Raw genomic sequence first — 16,319 nt, 5'->3', positions numbered from 1 at the left:
CCAACACATACACACGTGCTAGATGCTCACTAGAGACCATCCCCAATTCTTTGGTAGGTGTCAGGCTTTCTAGGCCCTGACTGGACAGTTCAGCTGTTTCTTTATACATCTTGGGCCTTTGATCTCCAATCTCTAGGAACAGGTAATCACTAGTCAATGGCCCCTTCCTTGGGATATAGCTTTAGGCTATGCCAAATCAGGCTTTAGGCATCTCATGTTGGGAACCCCAAATTTCTGAATTCTCTGGGCTATTTGGGTTGCAATGATTCATATACAGCAAAAGAACAGTATGTATTGGTCTTGATTAATCCCGTGGTGGTAGTTTGGAATGACACTGTGTTTTGCTTTAATGGATTAGCTGTGTTCTACCTGAGTGCTTGTCCTTTCATGACATTGCTTTTTGCTGAAATGGAAAGGAGAAAAAAGTAGCGATTTCATGCAGTTGTTCATAGAAATGGCAGGTTGGTTCATGACTTGTGTATGATGAATTATTGTCTGCTTTATGGAAGCAGGTTATCTTTTTGAAAAAAGCAGTAGCTAGAATGCTAACTACCATATGTCTTGCTTTTTCATATGATTTATTGGTGTCCCAGAGAGTTCTCTGGAGATGCTGGGAAAGCCCTAGTTTTTCATTTACTCAATCAAATTGTTAGGGTTTTTGTTTTTGTTCAAGACACATTGATGCACTGGGTAATATTTGCCCAGTGTGTATCAGGATTAAATAGACTAATGGAACTAATGTTCTGTTCTAAATAGGTTATTCATCCCTCATCACCATATAATCTGAGTGCCTTCCAGTAGCACGTTAAGTCCAAAACCACTCCTAAACTACAGACTGAATTGACCGTTTGTGGGTATGTACCTTCAAACAATGGAGACTGCACTCCAGTGGTAAACACTTCAAAATGCTTTCTCTACCCCCAGCATAACATCTGTCTTGCTTGGGTTCAGCTTCAAACCGCTATTCTTCATCCATGATCTGATCTCAAGGCACTAGGCCAGCATGGTGGCAGTCATATGTGTCAAAGGAAAAGTAGAGCTGTGTGTGTTGTGCATATTGTTGGCATTTGAGTCCAGTGGTCTTACCAGTTCACCTAGCAGCTGCATGTAAATGTTGACTAGGACTAGAAAGAGAATGGATCCTTGGGGAAGTCTACAAACGAGGAGTCTAGGGGCTGAGGTGCAGTTTTCCATTGCTACTCTTTGGGTGCACCCTTCCAAGGAGAATTGAAACTAGGGAGGTAAAAGTTAGTTTAATTAGAAATCCGTTTAAACGCTGATGGGGGGGGAGGAGCCGTGCTGGGCTCGGCTTCTCACTGCCAAATGAGAGCTGCCTAGCTGCGGCTCCCCCGCCCTGCTGTGGTAGCTGGACAGCTCTCACTCGTGGGGAGCTGAGTCAAGCCCAACTATGGCTCTCCCCTCCCCTGCTGGGCTCCCTGCTTCCCCACCATCAAGAGCTGCCCAGCTGCTTTCGCTGGCAGGGAGACAGCCCAGCTGCCGCTCCCCTCACCACCCCCACCCCCCGTTTAAATGGTAATCAGCTGTTTTAAAACGTTTAAACAGCTGATTACCGGTTAAACGGTTAACCTTTTACATCCCTAATTGAAACCATTTTAGTGCATTTCCCTGGAGTCTCATCCCTTCTGTAGGTCAGGCAGCAGTATCTAATGGTTGAAAGGTTTGAATGTTGCAGAGATGTCTAGGAGGAAGAGAATGGCTGTCACCATTCATTAACAGCAGATGATCATCCATCAGTGCCACTAAAGCTGTTTCCCTCCCATGTCCTGGCCTGAGACCAGATTCTGCTGGGTATAGAATATTGGATTCAATTGGATGACCCTGTACTTGGCCTTTGACTAGCTTTTTGGGCTTACTCAGGTTTGACACTGGGTGATAATTAGCTAGACTTAATGTATCTAGGGTATCAGTATCATTCAGACTTTTGCATGTTTGAAGGAGGAAGTCCTTTCCTGAAGAAGGCGTTGGCTATTTTGGTCAGGAGAGGCACCAGTTGTTCATGCCTGTCTTACACCAGTCAGGAAGGACATGTGTTGGAATCACAGATCTGGGGTCAAGACTCTTTAGGACGTCCAGTACTTCTCCATGAGTGAACGTACTGAACTCCTGGAATGCAGGTGGGCTGTTGGTTGGCAGAGCAGATCCAGGCTATTTGAGAAGCCTTCATGAATGTGCATGAACTTTTCAGCAATATGGAATATAGTTCTTCACACTACTTGTTGCTTAGCTCTGGTGCAGGTGCCTCTGGTTAAGCATTCAGAATTGATGAAGCAGCTCCTTGGGGCTGGATTTGGCAGCTTCAGTGGAGGCTGGGAGGAAGGTTCTCTTGCCCTGTACTACAGCTTCATTGTAGGCTTGGAACAGTTCTTTGTTTCAATCTATCTGTTTCAGCCTTCATTTTCCATCATTGGTGCTCAAGTTTCTTCATCTCTCTTGTCACTGGCACAGGTAGTCTGAAAACCAAGTAGGTGATGGGGAGGAAGGGGCCATTTGGGGGTGAACATGTCAATGTTTGAGGCTAGTGTACATTGCTAATGATTCATCAGATCTTCAACACTGTATCCTGTGGGTGGAGTGTTTCTCTCCTTTAGCAGCTTTGGAGTTTGCTGGAGTCAAAGAACTTTCATGATTGAATCAGGGTTGTGTGGGTCTTTCTTGTTGCCTAGGTGCTGGGAGAGCCCTGATTACCACCTTAGTGAGATGATAGTCTGTCTAAAATGGAGGCTGAGGTGACATGGGCTTGATATTGACATCTAATCCGAAAACCAGGACCTAGATGTGACTGGCTGTGTCAGCTGGACCAGAGATGACTGTGAAAATCCTAGGGAGGCAAGTGAGGAGATGGTATTCAGTGCAACGAACACTGTGTGGAGCAAAGAGAGAAGTGGAAAGAGTGCAGACATTAAAACTTGTTTTCCTCAACGTGAATGTTAACATCACTTGTTCAGTGTTTTATGATAATCTCGTTCAGAACACTGGCGTTACACGTCACTTCACTCTGCGACGTATGCTCCATGTCACTGACCTCAGAAGCTGGGCATTCGCAACACCAGCATAGATTTTTAAAGCATACTTTTGTCTTTTGTAGCAGTATTTTGTGACTATAAAAACATTGCAACAGAAGTGTCCTAATTTATGATCTTGAAAATACAGTAACTTTATAGACTGCTCTAGTTGGTATAACTTTTGCCTTTATCTGCCTCTTCATGCCTTTTATCTTATTCATCATAATGGTAAAATAGAAGCAAAAGAGCACTGGACAAGCATTCATTCCATTTTTTATGTGGCAACATTTAGGTTGGCTGGAGAGAGTGTTTTGCTTTTTGTTTTGAAATCTTTTGAAAGGATATTAAATATAATAGGCACAATAATTTAGCCATGAAATCTGTACTATGGACTCATACACAACCACAAGAAAGAGGAGTAAAAGAGTAATCAGATAGGCGTTTAGGCTAAAATAAACCCCAACAATCTTAAAACTCTACAGAACTATGTAGTGTTCAAAATATTTCACCAAATTTATTTTACAGTGAAAGTCACTAATTTGAACTTGTTGACTAGGAGACATGTTGCGAATTAGTGAATGATGTGAATTAGTGAGTGGGTAAACAAATACAAAGAAAAACCCAGAAGACTGCATTACAAAATGTACTTTGTTCATTCATTTGACAAAATTAGTTTAGTTATTTTTTTATCATGACTCATAGTAAATGTGCTATAGTACATTTAGTAAAAATAAGTGAATTCTTATTACGTGACACCTCGCTACAGCATTGTCTCTGCTATTAAATCTTTGCAGGGGGCCACCTTATATTGTGTTCAAGTGAATTTGGAGGTTTGATATTAGCGAAGTGTTCATTAAAGAGCTTCTGTACTCAGAAGAACTGGTAAACAGCACTGTGGTGCACTGAGAGATAAAGTGCAGTGTACTGGTAAATGGTAGGGTGAGGCATCTTAAAATTTATTTTGTTGGTTTAATAGTTGTAATATCATTTCCATTTAATCTTAAATCCTTTCAGTTTTGATGCCCTAGTTTTCAAATCACAATAACAAAAATAATTTCTCTGTAGTCTCCTGTCACTAGTAGTAAAGCTTTCAATAGAGCACTGGTTCATATCATCTTTCAGCCAATGTGCAGTGTTTTATTTAGAAGAGGAAACATTATTCATATATGTTCAGCTGACCCAAATGCAGGCAACAGCAATCTGAAGCTACTGCTGCTGGGTTCTGGAAAACAACCCTATACTGTTTGTGAGGTTCAGTTTCCACATCACATGACATACAGTATTTCATAATGTGCTTTAATGATCTCTGCTGAGTTGCAACGTAGATACCATGCTGTTAACCACTTTCTTTTTTGTTACCGCCCCTGTTCCTCTTCCTCATTAGAGCTAATAACAGGAGTGAATCTGCTTGGAGTGGTTTCATTGCATCATAAGTGGAACATAAAGGGAATGCTTGTAACGCTGCTGGATGAGAAAAACCCATTGCCCTTGAAGAGAAACTAAATTGATGGACAATCTATACTGGAGCCATGGGATGTGGCACTTCTGTGACTGGGAGTCGGGCAAAAAAATCAGAGAGAGGTAGGTGCTGCTGCGCCTGTGTCATTTGTTATATTTGTTATCCTTTGTTAACAATGAAAAAGAATTAAAGGGTTGCACTTTTCCCCCCAATCCTGTTGTCGAATAGTTGCTTTGATTAAATTTTGTTTTAAATTCTCTTTTTTGAAGGATGTCTGAATTTTAAATATTGGTTAAGGTTGGGAGCCAACTAGCAGAACAACTCTGGTAGTTAAAAAGAAATTGAAATCAAGCCAGAATTACCTTAATGATGGTCAGAATCAATAATTGCATTACAGAATGGTTTGTCTGCAAACCAGCATTTTGTTTGATTTCTTGCTTAATATCAGTGAGTCTGTTGGTTGACAAAGGGTAAAAGGGTTTACAAGGGTAAAAATTCAGTTAAAAGTTAATGCCGGCATTTTCCTTGTTCAAAACACAGTGAGAGGTGCAAAAGGTGCATGGCACAGAGTTAGAACGTACCTTGCACAGTGCTTGGGGACTGGGGATGACTCAAGGAGCCAAACTTTTCCCCTTCACAAGCCTTACACAAGGTTTATTATTATTTGTATTACAATAGTGCTTAAAGGCTCAATCAGGAAGCAAAGCTTCCTGGTGCTTGGTCCTGTACATACACATAGTCAGAAACAGTCCCTGCCCTGAAGAGCTTGCAGTCTGCAAGACAAAATAAGAGTGGGGGGAAAATTTTCTGCTCATTTTACAGATGAGGAACAGGGACACAGATGTTTTAAATGATATGTCTGAGGTCACACCAGAAGACTGACAGATGAAAATGCAAGTGAGGTCCCCTGAATTCCAGTCCCATGCCTTAATGACAAGACAATCTGTCCTCTCCAGTTTAGTGAGAATTGCAATCTGTCTTCTCTAGTTCAATTAAATGCTCAGGGGGAGTGCAGGGATAACTGCATCAGAACATTCCTGAGGATGCAAATACTCCAAAAGAGGCAGGGAGCAGGTGGACCACGGTTTTGTCAGTCTTCTGCACTGGACTGCTGAGGCGTGCTGGTGTAGAATAGCCTGCCCTATCCTAAAGTTGGATTACAACTTCTTGTACTTGTTTCATAACACCTTGTTGCTCTATACACTGACCTCTTTCTCCAGTGCCGTTCCGTGATGTCAGACATTAAAAATACAAAGTTCCTGTGACAATAATTAAATTATGCAGATCTATCATTTCATGTATTTTAAAATAAATATTTTTTTAAAAAGGTGTAATGTTACAAGAACACGTACTGTCCCTAAGATATATATCTCTTCTTCTCCATTAACTACTTGCATTGTATAAATAGCTGGCATTGTTTCATAAACAATGAAAAGCTTTACCATACCAGACCACTTTGAAAAGATGATGTTCTGTCTAATTTTATTGCAGCTAAAAGGCCATAATAAAACGAGTGCAATTATCTATATTTAAATTTATATTGGTAGTCTTTGATAAATCACAGTTTTCAGCACATTTGTTTTTGAAAGTAATTTTTATGCACTTCATCTGAAGAGGACCATGTTCAGCGATTCTGTCATGGAACTATATCAATACTTCAGAAACAAGTACCAAGGCGCACACTGGGCCAGACCCTCAGCAGGTATAAATCTGGGTGTGAGGGACTTCAGTGGAGCTGTGCTGATATATACCAGCTGAAGATTTGGCCTGTTGTCTCCATGTGGGCTTGAAAAAACTTTCATTGCTATTGGCCCATGGAAGCTCCATGGCTCCTCTGTGCTCTATTTCTTTGCAGGCCAATTCTGACTTTTCAAGTGAACTTCCTGTACTGATGGTGGCTGTGCTATGCCTCCTTAGACGTTTCGCACTTTTCCCTTCTCTTGAGCAGTCTGAGAGGCTCAGTGCCGACATTGGCATAAAAAAAACCGCACCCCTGCGAGCAACATGAGCTATGTCAGGTGGGAGAAGCTCTTCCACGACATAGCTCTGTGCACACTAGCGCTTCTGTTGCTCATGGGGCGGAATATTCACACCCCTGAGCGACATAAGTTTTGCCAGCATAGGTGGTCGTATAGACATAGCCATTGTCTCTGTCACCAGGACATAAGATTGTTACAATAAATATGTAGCGATGCTTTTTTTTTCTTTCATAAGGTTGCACAGTGTGTTATAGAGGTGATTATAATATGGACCTCAGAGGCTTAGAGAATTCCCTCCTTTTCTTCCACTTTACTGCTTCTGTTCACCATTATACTTTTTTTTTCTCCCCCCTGGCCGGAGACAGGACATGACTGTCTCTGATGTGGCAGGGTCTGGAGCACAATACGCTTCCTTGATCCCTGGCGGGAACCCATTCTAACCAGTTAGAACAAGTTAGAGCAACCCTGTGACTGCTGTAACTTGTATCCCTAGGATCAGAGAATGTGCAAAGATGCGTCTGCCCGTTTCAGCTACTCTGAGCCAGAGTCCTATGTGTGGGTGCAAGTAAGCGTAAGTGCTAGGAGCCGGATTCTCCACTGCCCTGTGGTCACTTACCCCTTACACAAGGGTGTAATACACCACCATTTTGTGCTCCCTTTATTCACAAGTGAATGGACAAGGTGCAAGGCAGTGGAGAATTCAGGCCCTATGTGTAATACTCCACAGTAAAGTCTTTATACCCATGTCTGCCTACTTTCAGGTATTTTCAAAGTGCCAGGGTTGTGGGCAGAGACTGAGCATGTCTAGGAGACATGGATTTAAATTCAATTCTGAGTGGGTATATGTGGTGTTTAGCTACCATCTCCCACTCTGGCCTACCTCCTGTTACTAAGCAGGTGTAACTTGGTGGTTGTGGAACAGCACTCTTATTAATGCAGGATCAGGTTTCCTCTCTCTCCCTCTTCTGCTCGCTACTTTAGTACCTTGCACTGAATACCTGTAACACTCAGTGTCTGTGCAGCATGGGATTAAGCCAATTAGTAAAAAGATTGCATTTTAACCATAACTTTAACCATTACCTAAACTGTAAGCTCTTTGGCACCGCCTTTTTGTTTTGTATTCGTACAGTGCCTAGCATGATGGGGTCATGGTCCATGACTGGGGCTTCTAGGTACTATGATCATTCAAATAAAAAATAACAACTACTTGATGCAGTCACTTTAATTATCGGGGTGGGGGTGGGAGAGAGGAGAATGAAGACAGCTATTTGATTGTCATGTAAATTCCTCTAAATATTAGCTGAGCCCTTTTCTGATTCCTGGACAGTGAAAAAACAACAATTTAATTTTTTTTTAAAAATATGCAGACTAAATGTGGCCTTAGAGGAGTCCAATAAAGAAACCAACCATGCAAACATAAATGGCAAAATTTGAAAATATGTGCAATCTAAAATGAAATTATCATTGTGATTTAAGGTTTTTCTGCTACTCTTGAGAATTAAAGATCAGTAGACAAGAAATACACATGTATGGTAAGGAACTACTCGTATTAACTCTGAATAATAAATATAATATCGTCAAAACCCACTTAATGCCACTCTCATCAGACTGGAAGCAGAAAAGGCTTTTAGCTGAGACTTGAATGAGGTTTTCTCATGGTAAAATGAATCTTCTAGATAATTGCTTTACAACAACACACTGAACCAAGCTGTCAGGGGCATTTGCAAACAGATCTATGTTTTCAAACTGGCCGTGCCTCATCCCTGTTGACTTTAATGGACACTGCAGGTGATTAGGATCTTTGAAAATCACCCATTTATTTAGGTTCCTAACTTTTGACAGCTGATTTTGAAACTGGGAATGTCAGGTGTTGTATCCTGGCCCTCTGTGCAGTGACCAGTCTGTGGTGAGTGGACCCAATTGTTGGGTCCCACATGCTTCTGAGTCATCTCGGTTGGAGTAGAGACTAGTCAATGTTTGTAGCTCTGGGACTCTAGGGCATGCTCCCAAGCTCAGACTTCTTCTCTGACTCCCTTCTTTGGGACATGGGGCATCTCTGCCTAGCCACCCTAAACCCTGGAATCAGTGTCTGAGACCTCTCCAGTCTTTTCCTCCCTCCTCCCCTCAACACAAAAATAGAGGGCTCCCTATCTCCCTGCCGCTCGCCAAGCCCAGCTGCAGCTCGCCTCCCTCCTCCCCGCGGTGGGCTCTCCCCACCCTGCCACTTGCGGGGATCCAAGCACAGCTGCGGCTCACCCTTGCCACTCGCCAAGCCCAGTTGCGGCTCCACTCCACCCCCCGCTGGGCTCCCCACTTCCCCACCAGGAGCTGAGCTGCAGCTCCCCCCACGCTGGGCTCCATGCAGCTCGATCTGCTGGCAATGCTCCTACTAATGGAGCCCAATATGCCATTAGCCTTTTTGGCAACCAGGGCACACTGTTGACTCATATCTAGCTTTTTGTCCACTGTAACCCCCAGGTCCTTTTCTGCAGAACTGTTGCCTAGCCAGTCAGTCCCCAGTTTGTAGCTGTGTATGGGATTCTTCAATCCTGGGTGCAGGACTCTGCACTTGTCCTTGTTGAACTGCATCAGATTTCTTTTGTCCCTATCCTCTAATTTGTCTAGGTCACTCTGTATCCTATCCCTGCCCTCCAGTGTATCTACCACTCCCCCCCGCTTAGTGTCATCTGCAAACTTGCTGAGGGTGCAATCTACCCCCATCCTACAGATCATTAATTAAGATGTCGAACAAAACTGGCCCCAGCACCAATCCCTGGGGCACTCCGCTTGTGACCGGCTGCCAACTAGACATGGAGCCATTGATCACTACTCGTTGAGCCTGATGATCTAGCCAGCTTTCTATCCACCTTTCATCCAACCCATACTACTTTAATTTGCTGATAAGAATACTGTGGGAGACCGTATCAAAAGCTTTACTAAAGTCAAGGTATATCACGTCCAATGCTTTCCCCACATCCACAGAATTACATATATATGTGGGTGATGTATTTTGCCCTCAGATATGCCAACAACATATACAGGGTGGTATTTGGCCCTAAGGCTAGCTTAAGGTCTAGTCTACACTTAAACATTTTGGTGGCCGAGCTATCCTAGGACATGTCTACATAATCAAGGACTTCGGACTCCAGGGAACACAGTCACTGGTGGGGAGAGGAGGAGGATGGCAGTTAATTGTCTGTGAATTACAGCTAGTTGGCCAATTCACAACCTTGTAGTCCAAAGTATTTGATCAGGTAGACAAGCCTCAGTTAGGAATGTGAGAAATATCACTGCCCAACCAACATAGCTATGCCAGCAAAAGACCTAGTATAGATGCAGTTATGCTGGCAAAAAAAATCATTTTGCTGCTGCAGCTTATTATGTTTAGGGAACTGGTAATAAGTGTACTGGCAAAAGGATTCTTATGTATCTCCAGGGAGGCCTTAATGGAGTAGCTATGCCAGCAAACTTTCTAGTGCACCAGGCCTAAATGCGGTTGTAGGGCTTTTACTATTACTTCTTCATTGTAAACACTGGCCGTTTAAAAAAAATCTGAATTGAGTTGTATTCAGTGATGCTTCTATTTGTAAACTTGGCACTCAAACCGAATGTCAACTGGGATTAAAAAAAAGATAAGGTGGGCCTGACAAAGCAAAAAAAAAAAAAAAAATAGACCATGATTCAAAGCTTTTCTATTAAGGAAGGTGGTTCCAAACTCCATTCTTATAATATACTTGTTACAGCTGGCAAAGATGGTAGCTTTTTACAGAAGCCTAAAAAAAGAGATAGCTGTGTCACCATGCCTCAATGGGTCACAGCTGAGAATGCCTGATCCAGGACAAACAGCTGAGAAATAGGACAGACTCACCCCCAAACTGGTGGATATTCTATCAGTAGATTATACTAAGCCAGAAACAAAAGTAAACTTCTGTCTCGCCACACTGGTTAACAAGAAGTAAAAAATGCAGTCTCCTTAGGCATTCCAGCCTAATCTAACCACCCAGACACTGGATGAGTGGTTTCTATGAGTTTCTATGATGAGTGGTAACAGAAAACCAATTTAATCAAATATAGGGTCCTTCTAATTCCAAGAGATCAGCCACATAGCCTAGTCAACATATAATTGAATCTTACCCAATAATCATGCTGGTGCCAGTCCTTTAGTAACTAAAAGCTAAACGTTTAATAATGAAAGAAAGAATAAGAGAGTTAATAGTGGTTAATAGACCATATACGTACAATAACTGCAGTCCTTGTATCAGGTTTGTAGCAGTGATGACATACACTGCTTGCTTGCAAAGTCTCTCTGGTAACTTCCAAAAGATTGGAAGGTCCTCAGTCCATAGTTCAGTATGCTCCTTTTGGTTGGAAATCTGCAGTCCAGAGAATCAGGGAAGGAAAGAGGCAAAATGGAGACAACTCAGGGGTCTTTTATACCTTTTGCCATGTGCCTGGAAATTTACTGACTCAAACACAATGCAGCCAATTTTTGGAAAGTTACTGGCACAAGATGGAAAGAGGCACATGAGCATATCACCTGTCCTTGCATGCTTTGATGACTCACAGTAGGAGCCACTGCCCATTTTCTTTCTAAAGCATCCTCAGGAAAGGCTTGCTGGGCGAGATGAATTTCTTTGATGGCCCATTTTTCAATTGAAGTGGCCTTAATATGCCATCAACACATAGCTGTCTAGCTCAAATGTAAATCTTATTTGGTGGGTGTCACCCAGGAACAAACACTTTTGGGATCAAATACATAGCCATTATTCATAACTTTGGATACAAAGATGATACATGCATATAAACAAGATAATCATATTTGATAAATGGTAACTTCCATTGACACCTTACTTGACATATTTTGTACAAGATTTGTTGCAATTGTATAATAGTGGTAATATCAATTGTATGAACGGTCATATTTAATCATACAGCATCACAGTTTGTAGTACAGGCAGAGAAACGGCCAAACAGGCAATTTTTGAGAGAGAGAGAGAAAAAGTATTATTGTTCTTTGGCCAATGCTTATAGCCATAATGGACAGTGTCAAAATACTAGCCACATCCAGGTGTTTATATTTCAAAGGGAAGTTTGATGAAGGAGTGAACAAAGGCCTGAGCCCATTGAAGTCAATAACCTTAAATCTGGCCCTATCTGGCAAGATCCCAAGGAATCTGCAGCTCACAAAAACCATAGAATAAATACAGTAGCAATGTATCATCTTCATTATTAGAAAACACCTTCTTTGGTTCACACCTGAATACCCACACGTGAATACTGACTGGGTAATAAGATTGTAGTTGTTGCTGAGGAAAAAACAAGTGAGGTAAATTTGGTGTGAGGGTCTAGTATGTCAAACTTGGCACCTTTTCTGTTTTCACAGTAGCTGCACAGTAACTTTGTTTCACTGTATTTTTGTGGCTTTGTGTTTTGGCAGCGATTAAAGCAGCCATCCTCATTCAGAGGTGGTATCGATGTTACATGGCCCGGCTGGAGATGAGGCGACAATATGCACTAAGCATCTTTCAGTCAATTGAATATGCTGAAGAGCAAGCTCAACTACAGGTCTGTACTCCTGGATTCTTTTGCAAACAATTGGTGAAACATGAAAGTCACACTTTCTAAAAATGTGTACATGAGCTGCACAAACAAAATGGATAACCGCATGTGTAGGTTGCAACTTACCAGTTAAATTTTCTGTGCATCCAATTTCCTGATATCTAAAAATAGGAACATGAAAATTGTCATACCAGACTGGACCACTGTTCCATCCAGTGCAGTAACTTATCTCTGACAGTGGCCAGTATCAGAAGCTTCAAAAGAAGGTGCACAAACTCTGTAGCTAAAATTATGGAGTGCCATGCCTATAGGGGAAATTTCTTCCTAACCCTCCATCAGCTAGAAGTTAATTTATACCCTGAAGCAGGAGGGATTATATTACTTGTATGTTTACAAAATATCTCATTTAATTCTAGTAACTGAATGTTTTGAATGCTTAAAAAAATATTCAGTAAATGTAGTTTTTTGTCTGTAATCATTTGGTTTGTTAATTGAGGAATGAGGATGGTTTTGTGATTAAGGCTCTAGACTGGGACTAAGGAAATCTGGATTTCGTTCCTTGCTCTGACACAGATTTCCTGTGTGATCTTGGGCAAGTCACTTAACTCTCTATGCCTCAGTTCAGTGAAAGAGCATAAAATTCTTTCTTTCTCTCACACTCTATTGAGCTTGTCAGTGCTTCAGGACAGATACTATCTCTTACTATTTGTACAGCATCTAGCCCAATAGGGCTACTGTAATACAAACAAATAATCATCCTCATCAACATTTGAAAGAGAGTGGTGGGGTGTACCCTGACCTAAAGGTAAGAACAAGGTAGAAATTCTTTGCCCTACATTTCTCACACTTTTCTTTAAAAAAATACAGTTTAATTTTTTTGTAAGCCCTTTACATTTTTTAATAGTGTGTGTTTTTAAATGAATTCTTACAAAACATTCAAAATGACTACAGTTGATATATTTCAACAGGCAGTGCTGGATTTCAAAATTTGGTCCCTTTTTCTTTGTGTTTTGTTTAACATGGTTTTAATGCAGCTTAGTTTAATATTCATTCTGTTCTGAAAATGAATAGTATCAACTATCTGTAAAGTAGTTTGCTGAATTCAGTTAGTGTATATTTATGAATCAGCATCAGCCCACTAGCCTGCAGTAAGTAGGAGGGAGAAAGCTGTAACTCCTATGGGAGGAAACTGTTGTCCTCTTCCTATGGGAGGAGACTGTTATCATAAAGTAGTGATACAGAAAGATACAGACGCATCTTGGATCTATCTCAATGTCCCAGTTAGTGGGAAAAGAGTAAAGAAAAAAGAGAGACCATTGTTTGTCTGATCTCCTGAATTGATCAGTATATATTTTTTTCTTATTCAGCTGTCCAGTTTTTTTACATTCATGCTGGACCACTTTACTCATCTCAGTGAGACCGATACAGGTAAGGATTAAAAAAAGTCCAATATGAAAATTCCAGTTGAAAAACAGACATTAAAAGGTGAGTTGTCTATTATGTGATACTTAGGGATATGCACATGTCCTGTCACACGTGATTGAAACTTAGCTTGGAACTTCCTATACACTGTAGTAAAAATGTATTTGAATTTATATACAGTAGATCAAATTGTGAGAGATTCCAATCAGACAAACATATAAATAGCATATAATAGCATTTTATGTGGGGCCAGTAGGAAGCTATCTGGCCACATGAGTTTCTCCACATTTTTTAGCTAATCAGAGTTGCAGATGCAAAACCCAGCGCTGGTGGATGTTATATGGATTTTTGACACTCCAGGTGTTGTATATTTTATATGACAGACATACTTTAAAAATTTGGAACAGATATTTTTATAGATAATTTTATCTTCTTAAAAATAGTTATAATCACTTAACTCGGGCCATGTGAACACTACAGAGTTAAGTCGATTCAAGTTACGCCGACAATCATAAACCACTATAATTACATCGTGTGTGCGTGTTCCTTGTGTCAGTGGAGTGTGTCCACAGTTGGTGCTCTAGCATCAACAGCAAGAGCAGTGCACTGTGGGTAGCGATCCGACTGTGCAACATCATGGGTGTGGGCTCAGCCTCCCATGATGCAGTGTTCTCCATCCCATCATTCCATGGGCTTCTGACTACATTTTGAGCCGTTTTTTTAACAACCCCTGCAAACTATGCACCTGCCATCTTTGTCTGAAACCAGGGATCCTGCACTGCTCTCCAGTCTTGTGATAAGTATTATGAATATAACGTGGCTGATCATGCAGTATTTCGTGAGCTGCGAATCTGAAAATGAATCCATGTTGCCTGCCCTGCTGTGTGCCATAGAAAGAAACAATTTCAGATTGTTTTTGGCATTCACGGGACAGCTGCACACAATGGACCATCGCTATTAGGCTTGGGACACAAGCACTGTGTGGTGGGGTCGCATTGTTATGCAGGTATGAGATGATGAGCAGTGGCTTCAGAACTTTCAGATCCACCTTTCTGGAACTGTGTGCAGACCTCACCCCTGTCCTGCGGCACAAGGACACCAAATTGAGAGCTGCCCTCTCAGTGGAGAAGCGTGTGCTGATCCATTTGTGGAAACAGGCAACTCCAGACTGCTACCAGTCAGCTGCAAATCAATATGGAATTGGAAAGTCCACTGTGGGGGTTGCGATCATGCAAGTGTGCAGGGCCATTAATCGAATCCTGTTATGAAGGACTGTGACTCTCAGCAATGTGCGGGAAATAGTGGATGGCTTTGTGGCAGTAGGATTCCCTAACTGTGGCAGGGCGATAGATGGCGCACACATTCCAATTTTGGCCCTAGACCATTTTGCGACAGACTACATCAATAGAAAGGGGTACTTCTCTTGGTATTGCCGGTGCTGGTGGATCACTGGGGTCATTTTCTGATATCAATGCAGGGTGGTCATAGAAGGTGCATGACACATGCATCTTCAGGAACACTGGCCTGTATATAAAGCTGCAAGCAGGGACTTTCTTTCCGGACCAGAAGATTCCAGTGGGTGATGTTGAAATGCACATAGTGATCCTGGAAGACCCAGTCTACCCCTTACTCTGTGGCTTATGAAGTCTTACACCGGAAACCTTGTCTGTAGCAAGAAACACTTCAACAACAGGCTCAGCAGGTGCAGAATGACTGTTGAATGTGCCTTTGGTAGATAAAAGGTCACTGGCATTGCCTTTTTGGCAGGTTAGACCTCAATGAGGATAATATTCCCATGGTCATAGCAGCCTGCTGTGCTCTGTATAACATTTGTGAAGCTAAGGGCGAAAAGTTTCCACAGTGGTGGAGTGTTGAGGCAGATCGCCTAATGGCTGATTTTGAGCAGCCAGATACCAGGGCTATTAGAGGGACTTAATAGGAGGCTGTTCAAATCAGGGAGGCTTTGAAGCAGCATTTTGATAATGAGCCCCAGTAATGTATCTTCCTGTAATTCATTCAGCCAGGCTTTATTTATTTGCTTCCTGGAATGATCCTTGTAGTGATTGCTGCCTGAGTGTGAATTGTACTCTGCAAATATGCTGATTGCCTTTGTGTATGAATTCCAACAGCAATAGAGTGACTATATTTGCCAAAGGGAAATGGGACATTGCACTGGGCTTGCCCAAGCCCCCTGCCCTCTTCCCATGTGGGGCTCATCTGAACCCCCTGGCCTAAGCCTCCCCCCCACAGGGGGAATCCCCTGGCCCAAGCCACTCTCCCAAGCCCTCCCCCCACTCCCCTGAGTTGCTTGCCCGAGCTGCCTGGCATCATTGTTCGCCCAATCCCTGCTGTGCGGGGCTGGCGTTGGCACTTACCACTCCCCAAACCTTCCTCCGCACCCCACTAGGGGGATGTGCACCACTTTTTTTGTGCAACACTGATCATTAGTTGGCAAGAGCAAATGGGACAAATGCCCAATTTTGCCAAAAAAAAGTAGGGACATCCGGGACAGGGCTTAAAAAATGGACTCTTGGCCAAAATAGGATGTACGGTCACTCTGAGCAGCAACCACCATGTATAAGACAAAAAAACAAGGTTACTTACCAGTAACTGATGTTCTTTGAGATGTGTTGCTCATGTCCATTCCACTATAGGTGAATGCACGCCACCGGGCACGGTTCCCGGAACTTTTTTCCCCTTAGCAGACCCCATAGGGCTGGCTCTGGTGCCTCCTGGAGTCCAGCGCGCATGCCACGGTATATGAGAGACTGCCGGCCCTATGCCCCCTCAGTCCCTTCTTTCCACTGTTTTGTCGACAAAAGTTGACTTCTGTTGACAAAAGCTATGTACTGTAGATAAGGCCTCGGCTGGAACAGA

General features: G+C 42.4%; 1 protein-coding gene across 1 annotated transcript in view; it reads left to right on the top strand.

Moving 5' to 3' along the window:
* PPEF1 (protein phosphatase with EF-hand domain 1) overlaps nt 1-16,319 on the top strand; it is a 67,676-nt gene that overhangs the window by 18,736 nt on the left and 32,621 nt on the right. Inside the window, exons 2-4 of the mRNA XM_067556477.1 lie at nt 4,408-4,604; nt 11,899-12,026; nt 13,388-13,448. Coding sequence (XP_067412578.1) covers nt 4,553-4,604; nt 11,899-12,026; nt 13,388-13,448 — 241 coding nt within the window. The 5' untranslated portion in view covers nt 4,408-4,552. The remainder of the gene's footprint in view (nt 1-4,407; nt 4,605-11,898; nt 12,027-13,387; nt 13,449-16,319) is intronic.

The sequence above is a fragment of the Emydura macquarii genome, unplaced genomic scaffold, assembly GCF_026122565.2.
Source record: "Emydura macquarii macquarii isolate MOO-44397 ecotype Brisbane River unplaced genomic scaffold, CSIRO-AGI_Emac_v2 contig_1786, whole genome shotgun sequence".
Classification (NCBI taxonomy): domain Eukaryota; kingdom Metazoa; phylum Chordata; order Testudines; family Chelidae; genus Emydura; species Emydura macquarii.
Note: the sequence above shows the minus strand (reverse complement) of the source record. Positions and strands in the feature narration are given on the sequence as shown.